This window comes from Psammomys obesus, unplaced genomic scaffold, assembly GCF_907164565.1.
Source record: "Psammomys obesus unplaced genomic scaffold, mPsaObe1.curated_primary_1811, whole genome shotgun sequence".
Lineage (NCBI taxonomy): Eukaryota > Metazoa > Chordata > Mammalia > Rodentia > Muridae > Psammomys > Psammomys obesus.
In genome coordinates this window covers 7,070,852-7,093,538 of record NW_026586173.1, presented here as the reverse complement: position 1 = coordinate 7,093,538, position 22,687 = coordinate 7,070,852, and the positions used below count along the sequence as shown (strand labels likewise).

Here is a 22,687-nt window from a genome sequence, read left to right as displayed (position 1 = left end):
TGTCAGAACACAGGGGTTCCCCACGTGTCACTGGTCACAGCAGAAACCACTGGATGCTATCATGTCACAGCAGATTTGGCAGTCGCATGATGCTGTGTTCATTTTCTTGTTTGTATTCTGGCTCCTCTTTTTTTCATCAGGGCTCTCTTTCTGCATGCATCTATATGGATTCCCTCTGGATACATTTATCCCCTTATACACACACACACATACACACACGTATAACATAGAGCATATTTCTTCTGTATTAGTGTCATACCTTCACTCCAGTTAGTGTTAGGGAGACACCATTTTTCCAGGGTAAAAGACATTCATCATGCATGTGCATGCCAGCCTTTCAGGTCAACCTCTTGAACCATTGAGACCTGTTGGGGTAAGCGCTCTCTGAGAAGCTCTTATTTCCTCCCCCATTTTCTGCTGATGCTCTTAGAATATTCTTCACCAATATCTTATCACAAATATTAGCTCTAGCAGAGTCATTACCGCTGTTAAATTTCTGACTGTCTGCACCATGAAGGCTTTTCCCTTACATAATTTAGGGTCTTATTGATGCTTTAGAGTTGGCTCTATTTGTAACTCAAGAAATAATGGAGAAGTTAAAGCCTCCCAAGAGAACAGATTTTGCAATTTAGAATGCCTTGGGAGTTGATTTAAAGATCTTTCATTTGGGCTTGCCTGCTCTTTTGCTCTGAAAAGTCGTTTATTATTACTCTATGACTTCTCTAAAGCAAGATACTCTTCCTATCTTTCCAGCTGGCATTATTAACATATTTTGATGTATTATATCAAGAAATGTAGTAAGGTTTGAGATATAAAGAGTCTTCTTAACAGAAATTTATGTAACTCTAAATTAACAAAAAAATAAAATAAAATTCAAGACAAATAAACAAGCTCAAAGCTAATAGTGGAATGCACATTAATGACATAAATCCAGAGAAGCATATTTGGAACCTTCACATGTAACACATCACATCTACCAGCTTTTCAATAGATTGAGAACTCTGTAGAAGATTACATTAAAGGTAGAACCCAAGAATAGAAAACCGATTTTCATAGTTTCCCAATGGTAACATTATTTTAAAACAAGTTTATATAGAATCATAAAACTAGATATAAATGCCTTGAGCATATTCCATTACTTGACTCTAAATTCTTAAAATATAAGTTATATGCACATATAAATACCAAAATTGGAATTTGCAATATTCATTAAATGAAACAGATGAAATTTTATTAAAATTGGATCCCAAGTGGCATCATGGACCATGGCACTGACAGCCATAGGCCACCACTCTTCAATTTAGCCAATGCAATCTGATGACTGAGTCTTCCTCATCCCAAACCTAGGGGACCTTCCTTACACAGCAGACTCAGTCTCATTCAGCTTTTCTTGGCAGGAACGCATCGCTGCCCCCATAAGTCACCTCTGTATTTTTCTCATTAGCCTGAGAGAATAGGAGGACTTCCCTCTGTAGCAGTGTGATAATAGACACAAGTACAAACTTGAATATTTAAATCTAATTGTTACCATGCTACTTCCAGAGTATGTATGCATTACATTTCCCCCAATTATAATATAAATGAAAAATTAGATTGAAAAATACACAAAAATACCCCTGGGACCCCTGTATGTATGTCTGTATTTGGGTATACATTGTACGTACCTCACAGAGGGACACATGTTTCCATAGACATTTCCTTTGCCCCATGAGTATTCTTTTGATGCCGCTTTGAGAAACATTGGCTGGCATTTTTAAGTCACAAATATTATTAATCACCTGTTCAATGCCAGGTGGCTTGTGGGAACTGATGTGACATGGAATGAACAGTACCAATGTTGTCTCCATCCATGTACTATTTACAGCCCAACAAATGAAGCTTTAAATCAGTGGTTCTCAAGCTGTGGGTTACGATCCCTATGGGGTCACATATCAGATATTCTTAATATCAGATATTGATGAGTCATAACAGTCACCAAATTAGTTATGAAGCATCAACAAAATAATTTTATGGTTGGGGATCACTACAACATGAGGAACTGTATTAAAGGGTCACAGCATTAGAAAGTTTGAGAATCACTGCTTTAAATTTCAACTGTGTAAATTTGACCAAAAATTCAAAAATCTTCAGCATTAACATCGCATTATGAAGAGAATGTAGATTCAGAACGATGGGTGTGAATCAGAGCCCGGGGGTATCTTCCAGCTTTCTACTAAATAGGGCACCATATCAGGTATGATCCCAACAATAACAGAAGAAATATGAAGGCATTTTCTAGTGAAGCCTCCATTCCCCCATTCCAGTCTTCAATGCTTCCATCGTTAACATTTGCAAAGTTGTTAAGACAGGAGCAATGCACTGTGTGTCTGGCTTAAAAAACTTGTTCTTTGGGTCCACAAATTTTCAGTGATCCTGCAGATTTCTTTGTGGATGTGTGACTCTTGTTTTTAATTTGGACATGGTTTCCAGACAAGCATCTTCCTGCTCTCAGACTAGGATGTTTAACACGTCCAGGCTCCTGCTAGGCATTTCCTCATGTTCCCAGGTCTTCCCAGCCCCCACAACTCTCTCCTTTTCTCACCATGTTTCCCTTTACCCCATGCTCAGTCTCTGGAACTGATCTGTCTGTATCTCTAGGTTTTCTTTGTCTTGCACTAAATACAGCTTCATGAGGCAGGGAATTTGTCTCTTCACTCTACTCGCAGCAGAAGAAAGTTGTCTTATATATAGTAGGTGCTTGTTAAGTCTCAGTTGAGTGATGGCAATTTCACTTTTGCATCCTCAGAGGCCAAATATAAAATAAAAAACAAGAATAAAGAACATAAAAATGTGAAAGTTTGCAGATTTTGCATCTCAGGAAATGGAGTCTTTTGACAAAAATTTTAGCCTGTGTTATAAATGATATTTTCAAGATAAAAGATCTGGTGTGAATAACCCCAACAGACCAGGGTTGCCTACCTGTCCCTGTAAGCCAACTAACTACATGCATGAAGGATGGTGGAAAGAACAACGATGGGGGTTAATCAATGTACCATTAGAAAGGAGCAGATAAGGGGAGTCCAATGACCTGAATTTTGTCTCCAAGTTCCAGCCTGGGACTTTCGCTTAAACAGGACGAAGTGAGTGAAGAACAAGAAGTATGCATAACTGAGAAGGTGGCTCCTCTATCAGTGCAGGTCTGTCAAATGTTGTCTCAGTCTGCTTCAGCAAGGAGGTCTGTAGAAAGTCCTCCTGTTTGAGGAGACAGCCTGGTCTCAGGAGGTAATTGCCATTGTTCTAGTGTTCAGCCTGGAAATCATAGGTAATTGCTCTTATCTGGGGAGGTAGGCTGTCCTGGGAGCCTTTGCTGTTCCTGGAACCTAAGATAACTATAGTTTTAGGACAGCGATCTGAGAAGTTCAAGAGCTTTTGAGAATCTGGAACAGGAAATTGTAAAAAGCTAACAAAGCTATCTCTTATTATCTGTTTCTTCAGCCTTGAAGGGTAAAGATATTAGATAGGTACCATTGGTTTTTCTAGACACAGCTTGAGCGATGAACATGTTTCTTACTTCATTGAAGTAAGCAGTTGATCAAAAATAAGAGAGTTAGATCCAAAGTGAAGGCAGAGGTGCCAGGCTTTCAACTTACTTTTACTCATCTTGGGGCCCAAGTGAGGAGTTGGTACTTTTAACAAGAGCACCTCTGTGTGCTCAGAATAGCCCCTTGTCTAGTTCTTTAAGGACTAAATGAGGAAGAGTCCCCAGAGAAGCAGTGGGAGAGCTTGCCAAAGGCAAATTCTCAGGTCTTTTCAGCCCTCTAGCTGGAAGTTAAAGGGAGCAGGCCTTATTGGCCTGGAATTTTCCCTGTTTACCAACACTGGAAACCTCTATTTTCAGCCATTCATTTTCCTGAACTGCAGTCTCACCTCTGAAAATGAAAAACAAAGACAAAGACTACCAAAAAAAAAAAACCAGCCCTTGTGACCTCTCAGTGAGTTTCACAGTCAGCAGTTGGAGAGCGACATTTGCCTTCCAATTCCCCAAGTTCCCTTTTAGGCATTTCTTGGCTCAACCTGATTCTTATTTCTACCCACTCTCCTTACACAACAGGTGGGCTTAAAGACACATAAAAGATTCCACTGAATGGCTTTCCTTCCCTCTTAAATGATTTTGTCATTTAAGAAAAAAAATAGTAAATACTATAGATTTTCAAAACTGTGATTAAATACAGTCAGGCAAATGCTCTGTCCTAGTCCTGAGATTCTCAAAAGCTTCAAATCAGAAAATCCACCACTGCCTGCCTACATGTGAGTCCTCTCCTTTCCTTGGCTGAGCTGGGCTTTGAGACTAGTTACTGAATATGTCTGTGCCTCAACTTTCTTATTGGCCAACTGTGGAGAATGCAGATGTTTTTTCCAAGGTCGTTATGTGGAATAATTATTTTAATACATGAAAAGTCCTCACCAGGTCTCCTGAGGGAATAGCCAGAAAGCTCCACTTCTAAGGCTCATTTACAACTAAGCTGTAATGAGTTCTGTTCCACCAAGGATTACAAGGTAGCGTTAGCTTGGACTGTAAAGATTTGACGTGTCTAGGAGTTTTTAAGACTTCAGAAAGTTATCATTAACCTTCCTCACCTTGCCTGGTGGCTCCCTCTTATTTAACATCAAACATGTCTCTCAGTACTTCTAGTTAAAGAAGATCCAGCTCATGGCCTCAAAATAGCAGGGAAGAAGCCCGGGTTTGGAAGAGCACTTAAGCACACTGCTCAAATCCTTTGTGAGTTCTCTGCCCTGCTTTTTTTGGGGGACCAGACATAACAAGAGTCATATGGTGCTAGGAGGAAGCCAGAAGCCAGGAGTCAAGAGCCATCATGCAGAAGGCTGCTCTTCTTTGCCAGTCTCACCAATCCATCGAGTGTTTCTGTAGCTTATAGGTTCTGAGAACTGCTTTCTCTGGCCTTCCACAAATATTCCTTTCTGTTTGTACTTCATATCCACTGATGATACCCAGCTTAAGAGCAAGTAAAGTAAGCCATGGCTGTTTAATGAGAAGTATCTTTCCAAAGGGTACCTGACCCTCATAAGGGTTCTTGGGTTGTGTGTTCTTCCCTGGGTTTGGATTGATGAATCTGCTACAGTGCTGGTATTTGAAGGGGCTACATGCATATTCAGTTTGCAGTTGCTGGTCCCATATGAAGACAGTAATAGTTTATGAGGAAATGGATTCCAAGCTTTCTAATTCCCTTATCGTGCTCTGCTTGAGAAAGTACCTAACGCTGGACTATTTCTCTTCTGTGTGTGCCCTGTCACTCTGTCACCCTACCACAATCTCCCAGGGGATAGTATTTTCTCTATTTCCATCACCTGGATCTTACCAACAGCATCTTACCCTTAAAGAAAGGGTCCCACAGTGGTAAAGCAAAAAAGACTCACTCTTCCAATAGGAGTAAATTAGCAACACCAGAGCCCTTGGCCCTTGAGCCAGAGCTCAAAGAGATGGATTTCACAGAGGGCAGTATGACTTAACATATGAAAACAGTATTTTTGAGTACAGTGAAAGAACAGTATGTCATTAATAATCACTGGGTGAGCTCTGGTATGGTGTTATCAGTACAGTTTATCCAGATACTGAGAAATAGAGTGAATGTAATATTGGGTCAGAAACCCCATTGAAAATCAGCTATTTTCCAATTCATTTCTTTAAAAAGAAATTGAAAGGGGAACTAATTGAACTGTCAGTTGCGAGATTATCAAAATAATTTTTGAAGCTATGTTACTGTGCAGCTTTTGCCATATATCTTGGAAGGCATTCAAACAATTCAGTGCCATTATTAAAGGAGATTTCTTTTGCCATTTTTGTACTTATGTTAACAAGGTTTCCTTAAAAGCAAAAGTAAAAAAGAATTGATCCTAAATGTTATCTCATTATAGAAATAAAGGATTTCTTAATTTGTGGTATGAAAAACCAGGCTTACCCATGTGATTAAGCTCTGTATTTACAGTTCAAGTTAGCTTTTTATGGTTAATTATTACTTAAAATGTGCTACATATCTATATTGTTTTGTCAATTTTACACTTGCGGTGGTAATTTATTTTAAAAGCAAATATTATTACTTAGAGTTTTATAGCCAAAGGACATAAAAGAAATTTGAAATTCAATCTCTATATATTTTTGTTACAAATAAATATGATAGGTGATCAATAAAATGTTTTCAAGCAGAAAATACATCCTGCTGAGGACATATAATTGAAGGATAACCTCAAGTTCGAAATGGAACAATATATACTTATGACTTTTATAGAAGAGCTTGTTCATGAATTTTGAAGGTAGATTACCATGATTATCAATAACTATAATATTTAAATTCCATGGATGCACACAGCTTCTCTCACCCCATCAGAGAAATTCTGGGGAAGTTTTATTTTACAATGGATGAATTCTTTTCTATAGACCAATGTGAATTATTTGAAGCTTTAATGGGTTTAACTAAATCAGTTTGCAGCGACAATGATGGTTATAAAACCGTACCAAATAAAAGTTAGAATCTTTATATGTTCCTTGCCACCTGAATTTGTTGTGGCTTTTGAACTTTGCACGGGTCAGCCTCTTTGGCAGCCTGTGCTTTTTGGAGCTCATCTATCTCTTCATCATGCTTGGATCACCTCTGTGCTCAGCCAGTGCTAGTCAGGCTATGTGGGAAGCTGTTTCTCTTACCTGGAAGTTAAGACTTACCTGTCTCTTGTCGTTGAGAGGACAATAGCTATGCTACCATTTCTTCTATGAGTGTGCCACAGTGGGTTAGGGTGTGAAAATCTTTGGCCCCTCAGAGCACATTCATTCTCCTGATTGCATTCTGGGTCTTTCAAGTGTGTAGCTCTTGGGGCACAGCTGCCATTTGTCTCTTTTCCGTGAGGGTTTGTAACCTGCAGGTCATAAACAGTAACAAGTAATTGTCATTTGCATTCCCAGCCTGGGATAGCTGGGGAGACTGACTGGGGGCAGGGTGCTCTGTGATTAAAGGCTGTAGTCATGGGCTAAGGGGAGGAGTACAGAAAGAAAAGGAAGTACTTCTAAGAATCTTGCCTACCCTGAAATCTTCAGAGGTGGCCTGGAGCGTTGGAGGAAATCCTAGGTTTCTGAGGTGAATTTGACCCTTTTCAGGCTTCAGGCACCTTAGGGGCACAAGGAGATTATCAGCACCTAGGAGGTCTGAGGTAAATAAGTTCAAGTCTTGATTAACTACAAGTTAAGTATTTCTCATGGATTATCTATGACCTATTTGAAATACTGATGTACTTTCTATCCCCTGTGCCTCTGGACCTTTACTACTGCAATGTGGTAAGTGTGCTCAAAAAATATAAACCAATTTTCATATAAGCCCGAGGGTAAAGTAAGAAGAAAAGCAATGTGCAGGCAAGATATTCACGTAATATGTTCCTAAATCATGAAGAAGTGATTTTGTATCATGGTTTCTTCTGGATGATTCAATCCTCTCCTGCCTTGTGTTCAGGAAGTTTCATTAATAATTGATTGCTTTTCCCCCCAGTATTGTTGCTGTTTCATTTCCTCCTTGCCATATAAAAGCACATGTATAATCTTTCTCTCCCTCCCTTCCTCCCTCCCTTTTCTCTCTCCTCTCTCTCTGCCTCCTTCCCTTTCTCCCCTCTTCCTTCCTTCCTTCTTCCCTCTATTCTTTCCTCCCCTTTCCATCCTCTCCCGACATCCCACACAGGTGTACCATAGATGATCGTGTCACCAGGGTAGCCTGGCTAAACCGCAGCACCATCCTCTATGCTGGGAATGACAAGTGGTCCATAGACCCTCGAGTGATCATCTTGGTCAACACACCTACCCAATACAGTATCATGATCCAGAATGTGGATGTATATGATGAAGGTCCATACACCTGCTCTGTGCAGACAGACAATCACCCCAAAACCTCCCGTGTCCACCTCATAGTGCAAGGTAAGTTACAGCTGGACCTGGAGCTGATGTTCCTTTTGGAAATGGACTGGAAGAGTAATGTTGGTCTTTGTGCTCATGTCTGAAGATACAAAAGGTCACTTTGCTCTGTTGAATCCAGAGGTTGAGAATTGCAACTCTTCTAGTAGTTTTTTTTTTCAGTTTTTTCTCTAGTACTTTGTTCTCATCAGGATGCTTTTGTGCATATACAGCTGAACTTTCTTAAGAAACTTAGCATCTAAAGCTGGTGCAAGATTTAGACATAGATAAATGTAGTATTAATCACAAAGGCCTTTATTTCTCCAAGGCTTGTTTCATAATAACAGGCTAATATTGATGTGAAGTCAGCCATGTGCAGTCTAGAAATGACACTAAGTTCGAGCCAGTTAGGTCCTCTCTGGCAGTCCTGCTGTTTCTACATCCTTACAGTCCCAGAGTGGAGCCAAGAGAGAACTTCTCAGAATGATATCTCCAGATCAATGTTAGAAATAAATCCATATTGTTAAAAGGAGCAGAAGGAGTGCTTTAGCATCATTGTCCATTCTTCTAAAAATCTTTGTCAGGTTAGCTCAAGCAAAGTATCACATGTGTTTTCGATGGCTATTAATTTTGATTATACTTTCTAGCTAAAAATAAATAATTTCACCTGTCAAATACAAAATATTGGGTTAGAAAGACCTGCAGATAGCAGTTATAAGAATCTGAAGGTGATGATATAAGGCAAGACAAGCAATCGAAATAAAGGTATTTTGAACTATCCCAGTTGCCATCACTGCTTAAAGCATTATGAATTATGGTAAGGATCAACTTTCAAAAGAATTCCATCACCCTGTCTTTCCTCCACGAAGTGAGAAACTTAGACTGGCCTCTCTCAAAGCATCCCAGCTGGTGTCCTAGAGACATCTGAGCTCTCAGAAAGGGTCCCTGTGTGTGATGTACTCATTGTCAGCTTCTGTTTATCAGACTCAATACATTATTTTTTTTAATTCTTTTTTACTTTTTGATTGTGAAATATGCATACTGTTATTCGATAGCCAGGAAGATTTTTAAAAAATAAGGCATAACACATAACTTCTTTCAGTTGGTTCCATAGACTGCAGTAGACTGTTGTTAATGCCTCTTCACATGCAATCACTTAAACCACTTCAGATGCCCACTCTTTCATTTGGACAGAGCAGCCATTACCAGCTCAGTTTTCACATCTACCTTTGTGGACACAATTTTCATTGGATGTGTTGGGCCATGGGCTATGTCTATTTTAACTTGTCTTCCTCAGAAGCTCTTCTGAGGGACACAGTACATCAGCTTAGCTTATATCCAACCTGATGGTTCTTCTCTCTGCCCCACATTATTTCAGAAATTCAAAGGAGTGTATCATGGAATGGGCATCTATAGATGCTGCTGGTGTCAACATGTGTCCCTCCCAGAGGGTAAGGGGTTGGGTAAGGATCTCTTCTTGGAGGAACAAGATTGGTTGCTATCTGGAACTAAAGTCATGCACATGTCTCTTCTCCAAAGACAGTGGAGGCGCTGGGTAAGATTAGTGGTCAGAGATGAGTTTGGATGTCCCAATATCGGCATACCACTTGGGCTTAATTCTCTGCAGGAGCTACGATCCTCAGCCTTGAAGGTGGCAACTCTATGGCCTTCAAAGCATGGTTGTCTTCACAAACAGAGCGTGTGGTACTGTCATGAAAAAAGAAATGTTGTGCTATGCAGAAACATACTCAGACAGAAAAAGGTTACTGGCATCTGTGAAATAAGACCAACATATAAGTGTGAGTACTGAGACAGGCCACATGGGGCTCACAGGGAGTGCTTTCAGAGGTGATCGCCCTACAATACACTTTGAATGTTTCCTTGTGTGTGATGTGGAAACCTATAATGTCACCTTGAGGGGGCTGGGGTACTCAGGGAGAGTGTGAGGATTGGGGTCCAGGAGCAGCAGTTTCTCTGAAGTCAGCTAGAAGTCAGCTCTACCCACTCTTCACACTCAAGCCCCAGCCCTCTGTAGCACTGGCCTCGTAGGACCTTGTGGAATGTAAAAGAAAGCCAGCAGGTGGTCTGGGGAAGGAGAATGCTTTGCTACCAGAACATTCCACAAATGAGACTTTTCATTAAGGGAGAGGCCAGGAGCATAAGCTGGGCAAGGGCATGCCTGCTGGTCCTGGTGAGCGATGCAGAAGCCTCAGGGGGCAGATGCAGCAATCCGGCTACTCCTCCTACTCAGTAAGAAAGAAGCCAAGGTCCTCTCTCTTCCCAGCAGCTATCAGCTTTTGTCCAGTCTATAGATTAATTTTTCAGACTTGGTGTTAGTTCAGGTTAGATAAAGATAATGAAAGTTTCCTAATCCTCTTAAAGAAGATTTATCTGACTGAGTAGAAAGCTTTTGGAATACAATAAGGCATGTATAAAACTGAGGCCTAATCTTGCCCTTAATTTCAAACTGCTGATGGGTATTGATTTTGCAATATGAAAAACTGAAAAATTTCCGAGCTGCAACTTGTCTGTTTTTTAAGGTATTTATTTACCTTCCATTTATTTGACAATATTAATATGTCATTACTGTTATGAATTGAATATCATTTGCAGAAGGGAGATCATCCCATGCAGCTTCTAACTTTGTTTTGTTTTGTTTGTTTGTTTTTGTTTTTTCTCCTGTGATGTCCAGTCCTGAGAGATATATTGCCATGGTTCTTGATGCCTTGTAAACTATTGGCAAGGGCATCTTTTGCCACATGTCTGATGGAACTGGTTCCCAAGTATACCTGTTTATAAGCCACCTTCTTTAAAATTCAGCCATTGTTTCCTCAGGTACTTCTTGGCCGCTGAGGAGTTCATTTTATGTCACCACATAAGCCTGTGTAATAATGTCATGTGGACCGTATAATTAAGTGTGAAAGAAATCCAGAGCAGTGGAGAATTGTGGTTGTGGGTTAGTTAGTCACAGGAGGAAAATCCACTTGGCAACCCTGTCAAGGATGTTCTCCAGTGGGGAAGGCATTGTGGGGTGCATGGCAGGACACAGAGAAACAAGGAAAGGCTACACATTGCTTGCAGTATCCAAGAACTTGGACTGAGTATCTACCTGGTGAAATGGAGAGGCACCTTAGAGATATTGTCTAAGGGCAATGGTGAGACTAGATCCTTAATGCTTTGAATAGAAAGAGATAAATGAGAGTACCTATAGTTTTGAATTTTGGGAAATGATGGTGGCCTTAATAGTAACTGCAGAGATAAAATGCTGTGACATTCTGAAAGAACAGCATCATACAGATGTGGAAACACAAAGGTGCAGTTGTAGCTTAATACCAGTGTTTACATTTGTCATGTCAGCAGTTTACAAGCCTGATTGTGGCTCAGCTGTGAAAGCTAACTACTCCTAGAGAACAAGAATCATGACTTATTTCTCTCTAGTCCCAGCCGCTGGGCATTGCCAGCACTCAAGGATGTTTATTTGTAAGGTGATCCAGCAGCTGTATCCACATCTGAATGAGGCATCCTGAAGCCTCTGTAAGCAGGCAGGATTGGGGAAGAAAGCCAGACATTGTTTGATGATGACTTTGAGTGGATAGTCATAGAGAAAGTTCCCTGGAGGAGAGAGTCTAGTATATGACAAGCTAAAAGATGTGTCATACCAGGGATGCCACAGATTCCATGCATTCATTTAGTACTGTTCAAAGATGTTCACAACGTCTGTCACATTTGACCCTCAAGGACAGACTCTGGAAAGTTTGCATTGATTGTCATCTCCATTTGCAAGTTAGGGAATTGTAGCTCAGGAAGGTGGGGACCTGCTGTGGTCCCCAGGAAGCTGGGTCTTGAACCATAACCACATAAATATAAGGAAATATGGGTTATCCCTTCGGGCTATTAGTCTCATTTAAAAAGAAAATAGGAATGGTCTCCAATGGAACTTAAAGGCAATTTTTATTAGTATTTAAAAGAAATAACTACCCAGAGCAGGCATACTGCAAACTTCTGCAGCTGTCCACAAGTGGGAATAAAGGAGAGAAGGGAAAGCCATGCCATTTAAGCTGTCAGGGAGATTAGAACACGGACCAGCAGCTAAGTGGAGTGCTGGGAGGCTTTAGATGAAAAGACAGAAACCTCAAATGTTGGCAATACCCAAATTGTTCAGAAAAGCATGCTTAGAAAAGAGATAGAAGGAAGAAAAGGAAAAGTGGCCTGGTTAGGAAGCAGCTGTGAACAGTTAACTGCACTAGAGGCTGGATTTGGGGAAGGGAAAGTACAGTATTTCATTTCATTAAAAGGGTAATTATTCTTTCTATCTTTTAAGAAAGACTTAGAGGTGAGCCTGCCTCCTTCCCTGGCCAAGTGATTGACAGCCCAACTGGAATATTAGGAATCCCACCCAGGCCAGAGAGTCTATTCCCTTGACCAGAGGTTTTTCCAATGGGCTTTTATTGTTATAGAAATAATACAAGGATGGAAAGATCAGCATTTTAGCTTATTCCAGTGCCTCTACTTCCAACCTTGCTTACTTTCTGCTCTAGGGTCATAGAAATTTTCTGCAGTTTTTGTTTGTTTTGTTTTTCTTGTTTTGTTATTTTCTTTTTTTTTTATTTTCTTGCCAGTGATACTGAATTTTACCATTAGGAATTAAGAACAAAGTTCCAAAAAGATCATGAGCAGTGAGGGAGGGACTCAAAAGCTACTGTAAATGGTACAAAGAGGCTGGGAGAGAGGCAGAAAGAAGATAATTAATTTTCTAGTAGCTCATCCCTCCAGGGGTACACATTTTAAATGTTACCATTTTATCCTATGTAAGTACTGAAAAACCAGGCTCCTTTGAGAAATCCAGGATCTAATTGTCATTCCAGTCTTCATTAACTCTCCATGTTCTGAAACCTCACCAGATGTATGAGTGCTGCTGGTCTGGGGTCTTGTTGTTTGTGGGAAATGGATGCAGAAGAAAAATTTTATCTATCATTGCTTCAGGGGTGTTGATATTCTCAGTCTATTCTCTCGGCTGGCTTGGAAATCGATGGCCTGTAAGGTTCACTCTTCATGGAATGCATGCTTTTCTTCAAAGCCTAGATTAATGCAGAGGCTTAAAAAATGATGACTCTTAGGCTGAAACAGCTCAGACAATAAGCTGCTTGCTAAGAAAGCATGGGACTCTGAGTTCAGATCCCTAGCACCCACATACAAATGTAAACATGTAAAATCTTAGCATGGGAGAGGAGAACAGGGAATCCCTGGAGCTTAGTGGCCAGTTCTAGCTGAATAAGCACACTCCAAAGACAGTGAGAGATTCTGTCTCAAAAGATATAGTGGAGAGCATAGAAGAAGATATTGTGGCTTCCATATACATGCATGCATGCATACATACATAATACATATAATACATGTTTATATGTAATACGTGTGTGTGTGTGTGTGTGTGTGTGTGCACATGCACCCAACCCTCCCAAACACATACATGCATATACACATGAGACAGAGATAGAGACAGGAATATGAACACTATTAAATTCACACATAGAGGACTTCACAAAAAGTTTTTGAAATTTCTTTGTGCACAAAGGTCTTTGGTGTGTTAACCTGCAGCCTGTTCTGGGCGGGGGAGGTAGCTGTTATCTGAAATTCCATTAACATATAACAAAATCTAGTTTACCCACCCCACTTCTGTGCAAGCTAGTCAGCTCCTGCACTGGCTATGTTATGCACTAACCATGTCTCAATTGATCTTTGCATCCACTCTACAAAATGTGTGTCATCTTTATATCTTACAAATAAAGAAACCAAGGCTTAGATTGAAACTGCACTAGATGATAGAGCTAGTAAGTGTTTTAAATTCACTTCGCTGCATTTATTCATTTGGGTTAAGCTTTTGGCACTGGAGAAAAAGCTATCAAAATACAAATAGTCAACAAGGCACTTTGCATGCATTATCTCTTTTGATTATTCTTTACAAAATCCCTGGAAGACAGAGCAGAAAGTCACCACTCTATAAAGCAAGAAATTGAGATGCAGGGAATCAAGAGTGATTTGAGTGAATTAGGCTGGCTGAGAAATGGCCACCTCTTAATGAAGGTATTTTTTGCTATGTATCCCCCAGTACTGTGCACCTATGCCACATTGCTAATACAGCATTAAGTGAATGGGAAGGAAAATGCTACCATTTATGAGGAAAACAAGTTATAAAGGTGCTAGGGAGAAAGGTAGATGTTGAAGAGAGTGTTCTGGGTGACAATCATAGCCACCTGGGTGGAGGTTTATGGCAGGGCAATGCAGACAGAAGCACTGTGGTGCACACAGCTTTTCAGAGACTAAGCCATTTACAACTTTCCCTTTGTACCAAACCTCTTTTTCCTGTGGTTTCCCCTCTTCTCCCAAATATTACAAAGTCATTTGAATTAACGTGTATAATTATGAGCTTAAAGAAAAGCAAGCAGTCAACCTGAAATAAGTTTAATTTATTCAGCCTCTATTTTAAATTATAATCACACTCATTTTTCACAGAGGCAAGGTGGGAAAGTAGAAAAGAACAAGGCTGGGCATGAGAAAAGTTACTCCCCAGCCTAAGCTTGGCTCTGAATCTTGTAGGTCTGTGTCTATAGGACAGTGCCTTCCAGCTTCTTATCCTGGAATGAACAGCATGATGTAAAACTGATTTTCTCTCTGCAGCACGCACACTTTAATCCTCTCTGTAGGTGCTGGTGAGATGGCTCAGTGGGTAAAAGCACCTGCTGCCAGGCATGATGACCTGGGTTCAACCTCCTGGACCTACATGTTGCAAGGAGAGAATTGATTTCTCAGAAATTATCCTTTGAGACCCACACTGATGCACCATGGCCTACCCCTTACACAAACAAACACAAACAAAGTAATAAATAAAATCCTCTGTGCATACATGTACATGCATCTCCCTCTCTCTCCATCCCTCCCTCTTACCTACCACTTCTCTTTCCTCTTCCTCTGTCTGTAGTTTCATATATTCCATTTTGAAACAAGGCTCTGAGCCAGGATCTATAAGCAGCATCTATGCATCTGTGCCCATGAATCACACAAGCTAAAGAATCCCTAGTACACAATGATGATGTAAGAACTTCTCTAGGCTTCACTGCCCTGTTTTTTTTTAAATTTTATTAATTAGTTCAATTTAAATCTCAGTCATAAACTCCTCCTTCTTCTCCCCCAGTCCCACCTTCCCTCTTGTATTCCCCCTCCCCTTTTCCTCAGAATAAGGGAGCTCCCTACCCAGACTCCCCAGCTCATCTATTCACATGAGGACTGAGTTCATCTTCCTCCCTTGTAGCCTGGTTGGGAAGTCCCATCAGAGGGGACTTGATCAAAAGAGGAAGTGATCAAAAGTCAGACATCATAGTCCATGTTAAAGATATCCCCTACTTATCTAACTAGTGTGCCCACATGAAGCCTAAGATGCTCATAGGCTACTTGTAAGTAGAGGACCTAGGTCCAGACCATATGCTATCCTCCATTGGTGCTTCAGATTCCCTACGTCCCTCTGGGCCCTGTTTGATTGACTCTGACAGTCTTCTTATGAGGCTTTTGTCAGCTCTAGGTCAACTTATCCTTCCTTCGTCTTTTCTGGCAGACTCCCTATGCTTTTCCCTATGTTTGGCTGTGAGTCTCAGTATCTGTTTTGAACCGTTGATGGGTGGAGCCTCTAAGAGGACAACTCTGGTAGGCTCCTGTCTGCAAGCATATCAGAGCATCTTTAATAGTGATTGGTGTTGGCTTTCTTCCATGAGGTGGTCTTATGGTTGGGCTCAGCATTGGTGGGATATTTCCTCAATTTTTGCTCTATCTATTCTGTCTTTGTCCCTGTGGCCTTAAAGGTAGGGTAAGGTTTTTGTGGGTGGGTTGGTGATCTCCTCTGTTCACTAGGAATCTTATCTAGATAAAAGGTGTCCTCTTCAGTCTCCATGGCCCTGGTTTTGATATGGAAGTGGGGGTGGGATGGCACAAATTGCTCATGTCAAAGTCCTTTCCTATGATTTTTCAGTATAACTTCTCAAAGTAAGGTTTATTTGTTTTTGTTTTTGTAACAAGGATTGTCTGTCTTTTTTAATTCTACCCAGTGGTGAAGCAATCAGAAAGGTTGCTCACAAACCATTACTAATATATAGTTTACTTGGACTTAGAATTTAGGAAACTCTTAATAACATCATTAGTGGAAACTCTGAGAATTATCTACCTTTTGGGTTGAAAAGGTAAAAAAAAAAAAGATATCTCTTTTTCTCTTTTCCCTGGTTCCTCTCTGAAAACTAACATTAAACTGTTTTACTTGTGTGTTTTTATGTATGCATATATGTATGCATGTGTATATATATTTGTGTATATGTATGTGTCTATCACATATCTATATATATATCATCTATCATCTATTGTCTATATCTATATGTCACCTCTATTATTTTTCTGCTTACATTTACTGTGCATATATGTACATCTGCGTGTGTGTGTGTGTGTGTGTGTGTGTGTGTGTGTGTGTGTGTGTTTATGGTTTATGGTTCAATGAATTTCAGTCCTTCCTAGCAGAGAAGGCATGGTGACAGAATTGTCCGGTTGACTAGTCACATGACCTCTGTAGTCATGGAAGGAGATGAACACTGAGCACACCAGGTTTCCCTGAACTTTCCCCCCTTTTATTCATTTCTGGACACCCAGCCTACAGGAAGGCTGAGTCTTCCCTCCTCAGTTAAATATCTCTGTAAACATACAGACACACCCAGGGAATGTGTCTTCGATGATTCTAAAATCCAATCAAGTCAATAGTAAAGATTAAAATTACCCTATGTGTGTTTCTTCTGTGTCTAACCCCAGCGGACTCTTTTGACCTGGGGTTTCACAATAAAGTTCCCTCTTGTACTCTGGCCAGCCTTCTTTCTCAGATTGTGTTACTTCACTGTTATCTGAACTTGATACCTCTGGAACCAGAATTGAATTGATGCTCACCTGTACCTAATCTCCCAGATTGGGATGCCTTCTATGATATGATGTACAGTCTGTAATGACACAATCCAACATACATGTATAGAAAAGATGATTTCATTGTTTAATCATACCCATTCTTCCATTAGTGTGAAAAGAAATATGGGGCTTTGTTCCTTCACTTCAGAACTAAGACCTTAACACTCAAGCACGTTTCCATTTACACACATCCACATTCAAAACTCTCACACACAGTACTGACAAGTTTCATGCCTATTTCTCCTGTGACCTCTGAAACTCCTTGCCACCCTCAAATGCATACGGTAGTCAGCTTTCATGTAGAAGTGGGAGCCACTTGATCCTTTCACAGCAATTGTCCTCTGATCAAGATGGGAATATGAAGCATTGATATTTTCCAAGGTAAATGAGACTCAAACAGAATTTGACACAGGATGGATTCTTTGCCAGCGCCAAAGGTGGTTGATGTGTCTGCCAAAAGGACATCCCCCTGTCTTTCGTTGTAGTCCAGGCTTAGGAAGCATGTGGGCTTGTTTTGGATCGAAGCACAGTTCTGACACAATCCAGGAAGGTGCTGCCAGTCTTGGCATCTGCTTTGGAGATATGTACAGAAGCAGAAGCCAAGAAGAGAAGTGGCAAGGCCTGGGTCTGTCGTCTGTCTTGTTTGCAGTAGGATTAAATAAACCGAGATTCATATAAAGCCTGCTCATAGCATCATTGCTGGTATGAAGATGGAGAGGGAGATGAAATGTCTGTTGTGTTCTCCTCAATTAGCATGACGATCTCAGCTTATGTTCTCAGAAGCCAGTCAGCCAACAGTTTCAATAAACACAAAGGCCTTTTCTTACACATCCTGGTGCTGTGAGCAGAAAAGCAACTGTGCTTTAGAAGGTTGAATTAGTAACGTCATAAATTCTTTTAATCCACTTCAGTTTATCACATCCCTTGTGTAGTCACATATGTAGCATATCCTAACGTAGCAACACTTCAAACCTCACCCTCCACGAGTAATATTCAAAATTCAGCACCAAGGGAAATTTAATCCAGAGGGGTAGTAGTCTACAAGGAAGCAAGTGGCTCCATACCTTGGAATCTCTGTCTTGAATCTCTTAATACAGTTTTGAACATCTAGTTAACATGTGTCAAATTCAATAACAACAACAATATAACTATCCATTGTGCTTGATCCTATTTTAGCTTTTAGAAAAACAAAAAATACCCAAAGCCTTTGGCTATTGTTTCTCTGGAATTTCTTTTTTATTGGTGGAGAAATTGAAGAGAAATAGAAGTGAAGCAAGATTATCATGAGGCAGCTGTTACAAGAACCTTTCTTAATAATAATAACCTTGACCAATATTCATTGAGTGGTAGAGCAAGCCTTTGATCCAATTCTACTTTCCAGTTAACCTTGGTAAATAGTAATACTTTCCCTAATTTTTGAGAAAACAGGATTAGAAGGTGCTGCAGAAGTTATTCTAGGCCACTAGCTGGTAAGTTCAGGGCTAGTGCTTTAGTTCCATCCAGTCTAAAGTGACAGCCCATCACCCATACATTGGGAGGATACTCCTCTGCTTTCTGGATCTTCTCAAAGAAGGTGTGACTGGCCAACCTGGCTATGGGCACAGAATGTGTTCTCCTTGAAGTTTTCCCCTCTTTGGGACTGTTCAGCCAAGATCCCTGAAGGCAACATTTGCTTTCCTTAAGCTTCCCTTCCCCCTTTCTGCCATTTTTCTCATATTGGTAATTATAACTTTCTTCTGAAAGCTCATACTGTCTCCATGTCCCCATTCCCTATTCATACTGCTTTCTCTAACTTCACTCTCTCATTCCGTCAGCCTGGCCATCTCCATATGTTCCACACTGAACTTGCCTTCTTGACACTAAAACCTTGTCTTTCCTCTAGATTCACTATCCTATTTGAAGAAATGACATCTTCATGCAAATCTTTGGTTTAAGTTTTAATTCGTAACTCTCCTGTCTTTTCTCTCCCTTCTTTTCTGTTCCCTCAAGTACTATTTCAATGAGGAATCTCATTCTCATTCCCCACTGGATTGTCTCATCCTGACACCTGATGGCCAGTCTCTTCTCATTTTTAGTTATTTGACAATGATGCAAATGCTCAAACTTTTAAAATACATACATTTTTGTTTTTAATTGACACATAGTAACTTTGCACTTTTATGGTGCATACTGTGACATTTCAGTATATGTAAACAACTTGTGATGATCAGCATGGGCTAATTGGAAGATCCATCACCTCAGACATTTATCATTTCTTTGTGCTAGGAAGATTCAGAGTCCTCCCTATTAGTTATCTTGAAATAGATGGTGAATAGCTAATGACTTTCTTTTGATAACAACATTATCAAAACCTTTTAGATCACCATTGTGCATGCAGAGGATCCAGGGATGGCTATGGTTTCCATGTGAATCCCCAATCTCCATTTTGGCATCCTCCATACCACAGTATTCAGGTTTGTCCCTGAAGCCCTTCATCTCTAGTAACCAGCACTCCTTTCATCCTTCCAACTCTTGTTTTGACTGTTGTGTTTCCCTCTGAATTTTCAGATTCTAAAGCAAGCCGCATTCCTCTTTAGACCCCTGTCATGTGGGAAATGCCTGCATTTATGTTCTTTAACACAAGAGATGGAAGCCACATGTGGCCCGTAAGAAGCCAAATATAACTGGTACAACTGAGGTTCTGAATTCTCAGTCATACTTAGTTTTCATTAAATTGATTTGACATAGCCAGGTGACACTAGTGTCTTGTACACTGAACAGCACTACTATAAGAGTTCCTAAGTCCCAAAAACCATAGGTAGCTTTTGAAACTACAGTCATTAAACAGTCACCTGTTCTGCCTTATGATACCTGTGCCTTTTAAATAAAGTTTCAGTTATTGGTCGATTTAACTCTCTTTCCCCCTTTCTTACAAATTCTTTGAAGGCAAGAACAAGAAGTAGCTTCATGATTTTCATTACAGGCACTGCTTAGGGATGCCAGTCTAAATTAGCATGGCCACATAAGCATCTCTTTAACAAATTTACATTCTTTTTTTTACCAGTCCATAGCAATGATACCACAATATCTAAAATATGTTCTAATTATCCTTTTATGCAAGAGTGAGAAAAAAATATCAGTTTTTCTTAAAAGAGAATGAGTGTGTCATAAGATGACTTTGCTGGGAAACACACAGGAGATAAGTGAAGGCCATAGTAGGAACAACAGTGTGCCTGGATTTATTCTGTCTGCTTCCTTGGGCTTAGGCTAGACTGTATGTACTGCATCGAAGGCATGAACAGTGTATCTGCTGGATAAATAAATTCTTAGTGAAATCTTTGGAAACAGCCTATAATTTAGAGCTTCTGGGCAAACTTTGTCACTCAGTCATTTTTCTTTAGTGGCATTGGAAATCACCCTCAAACAAGCTGCCCCCCAGTGGCTACCCTGGCAGGCAGACCTACAAATCCACAAACTCAGCCGGCTGAAATGAATTTAATGGGTGGATTATGTGCTCTGATTGGCCAGCTAGCAGACATTAATGGCCAGTTAGCAACTGTGTTCAGGTCAATTAATTTATATTTGTATTTTGCAAACCAAAAGTTGCCCTGTTAGATTATTGATTCTTTGTCCCTGTGTTCAATTTGTTTTTAATTGCACCATTGCTGGGCCAAACCCTCCCTCCTGGCAAGCTAGCAATAAATCTGCCACCATCTCAACAATCAACAATAAACGTGTCTCTTCATGTCATTATTAATATGTCTCTTGGATTGGCTCATTACCACGGTTAACAGTTTATAAGAGGCAAATGGCACACTGCCAGGAGGAGTCCTTCTCCCAAGGGCTATTTTGTCATGATGGGATTGATGCTCTGAGGCCTGCATGTGTCTGAGATCAGGGGTCTGGGATTTAATTTAATATAGCTGGAATTCCAGCTCCCTAATCCTCTTTTTATCATAAACAGCTTTAGAAGAAGATATTGTTGAAATAGAGATTTACTCACTGTCTCTCTCAATTCTTCTTTTCTCTTTTCAATTCTTTCTCTCTTTTTATCTTCTTAATTTACCCTTAATTTCTGTTTAGATAGAACTCACACTGTCAAACATAATATGACAGCTACTTGGGCAATGGAGCATCCCTGGGTAAGTGAACCATACATCCTCTGGGTGTTGAGGTTTCATTATGGGATATTTGCTAGTTGAAGACAGAAAGGAGTTCCCTGGGTATGATGTGTGAATGACTGCTAACAAACCTGCCGAAACACTGTATTCAGAATGCCACCTAAATTGAAATCAATACCACAAAAGAATCATTTCTATAGATGATTACAATAGAAGAAATACTCATTAATTTTAAAATTGTTACTGGTTCTTTTAAATATTAGATTTTTAGATCAATGCCCAGATTCTAAATGAATTTATAGTTTGGCATAAGTGGTATTCCGTGTTCCAGGAGTGACAAAGTATAAATCCAAATGAACTAGTTATTTTGTCCAAAGCTCTGTGTGACCTGAGATCTTATCACAGATGTGAACCTATACCTTCTCCAAAGCATGTGTTGTATCGGACAGAATGTTAGCAATCAATCTAATCATCTAAGATGTAGAAAAATGACTTTATTTGTTATTGGCATCATGAACACATTTCTTGGCACATAGCTCTGCAACACAAGTCAAAGCTAACTGGGGTGGACCAGGGGTGACAGGCTGAACTTGATGCTGATTATGGTTAATATTGTTCACCAAGTTGATAAGATCTGGAATCATAGAGGAGGCAAGTCTCCAGGGACACCTGTGAATAATTATCTATACTGAGTTAACCTCTAGTCTTGTGATGGAGTCTTTAGCTTTTTCTCTCTTGAATTGCCCTTGTTGGGGTATTCTAACCCAGCAACAGGAACAGTAACTAACACAATGCTCGAAGTGTGTTCTGAGAAGATGCTAAGGAGACCAGGAATGTGGACAAAGAGGAAGAAAAATAGTTTTGGGAGGCACAGAAAAGAGACACCAAAAGAAAAGGATGGTAGGGAAAACTGGAGATGTCTTAGAAGACAAAGTTTTGGATAAAGGACAAAGCTGAAGGTGGAGGAAACAGAAGGATGGGGAGAATGCCTGGGAGAAAGGGAGGAATGCGGTTTGGGCTAATGGCATATTGTTCTGAGGTCAAACACCGAATAGGGGCCAGAATGCTTTCTATCATCCTAAGATGAAGCTGATTACTTAGTACCAAGAGAGAAATAATTATTGAGTCTACATCAAAGGCTTTGCTTTCCTCAGGAAACTTTGTCATGTCATAGCACCAATGGAGCACATTACAAAAGAAGAAACTTCAAATTGTCTTGATGGGTTCACTCTTATAGTCTAAAATGCATCTCTTTGTTTGGTATGAATTTTTGGTACTGGTATCACACCCAAAATACAATGACATGAAATGCTAAAAGAAAAGAAAACTTTACTCCATTTTTTGAAAGAAAAAAAAGAAAGAAAGAAAGGAAGGAAGGAAGGAAGGAAGAAAGAAGGAAAGGAAGGAAGGAAGGAAGGAGGGAAAAAAAACAGTAAAACTCTGGCTACTGCATATAACATCCCTGAGTGCCCACTTTCAACACCCCATGGACACAGTATTAAGTGACAAGCCCTGAGCCCTGGCCACGCAGATCCAAAGTACCAACAGCTGTTACAGAATCAGACAAGGCAAAATAGCTACTCAAGGACTAAAGCTCCCTGGTCCTTAGCTCAGCAACGGCAGGGAGGAAAGTAAGGGGACAGGAAAATCAAAGTTCTTTTTTAAAGAAATTATCACA

At 40.2% G+C, this 22,687-nt stretch overlaps 1 protein-coding gene across 3 annotated transcripts in view; it reads left to right on the top strand.

Moving 5' to 3' along the window:
• Opcml (opioid binding protein/cell adhesion molecule like) overlaps positions 1 to 22,687 on the top strand; it is a 1,136,526-nt gene that overhangs the window by 872,146 nt on the left and 241,693 nt on the right. For all 3 annotated transcript variants that reach the window (XM_055601180.1, XM_055601178.1, XM_055601177.1), the window contains one exon: positions 7,716 to 7,948. In XM_055601180.1, the coding sequence (XP_055457155.1) occupies positions 7,716 to 7,948 (233 nt within the window). The remainder of the gene's footprint in view (positions 1 to 7,715; positions 7,949 to 22,687) is intronic.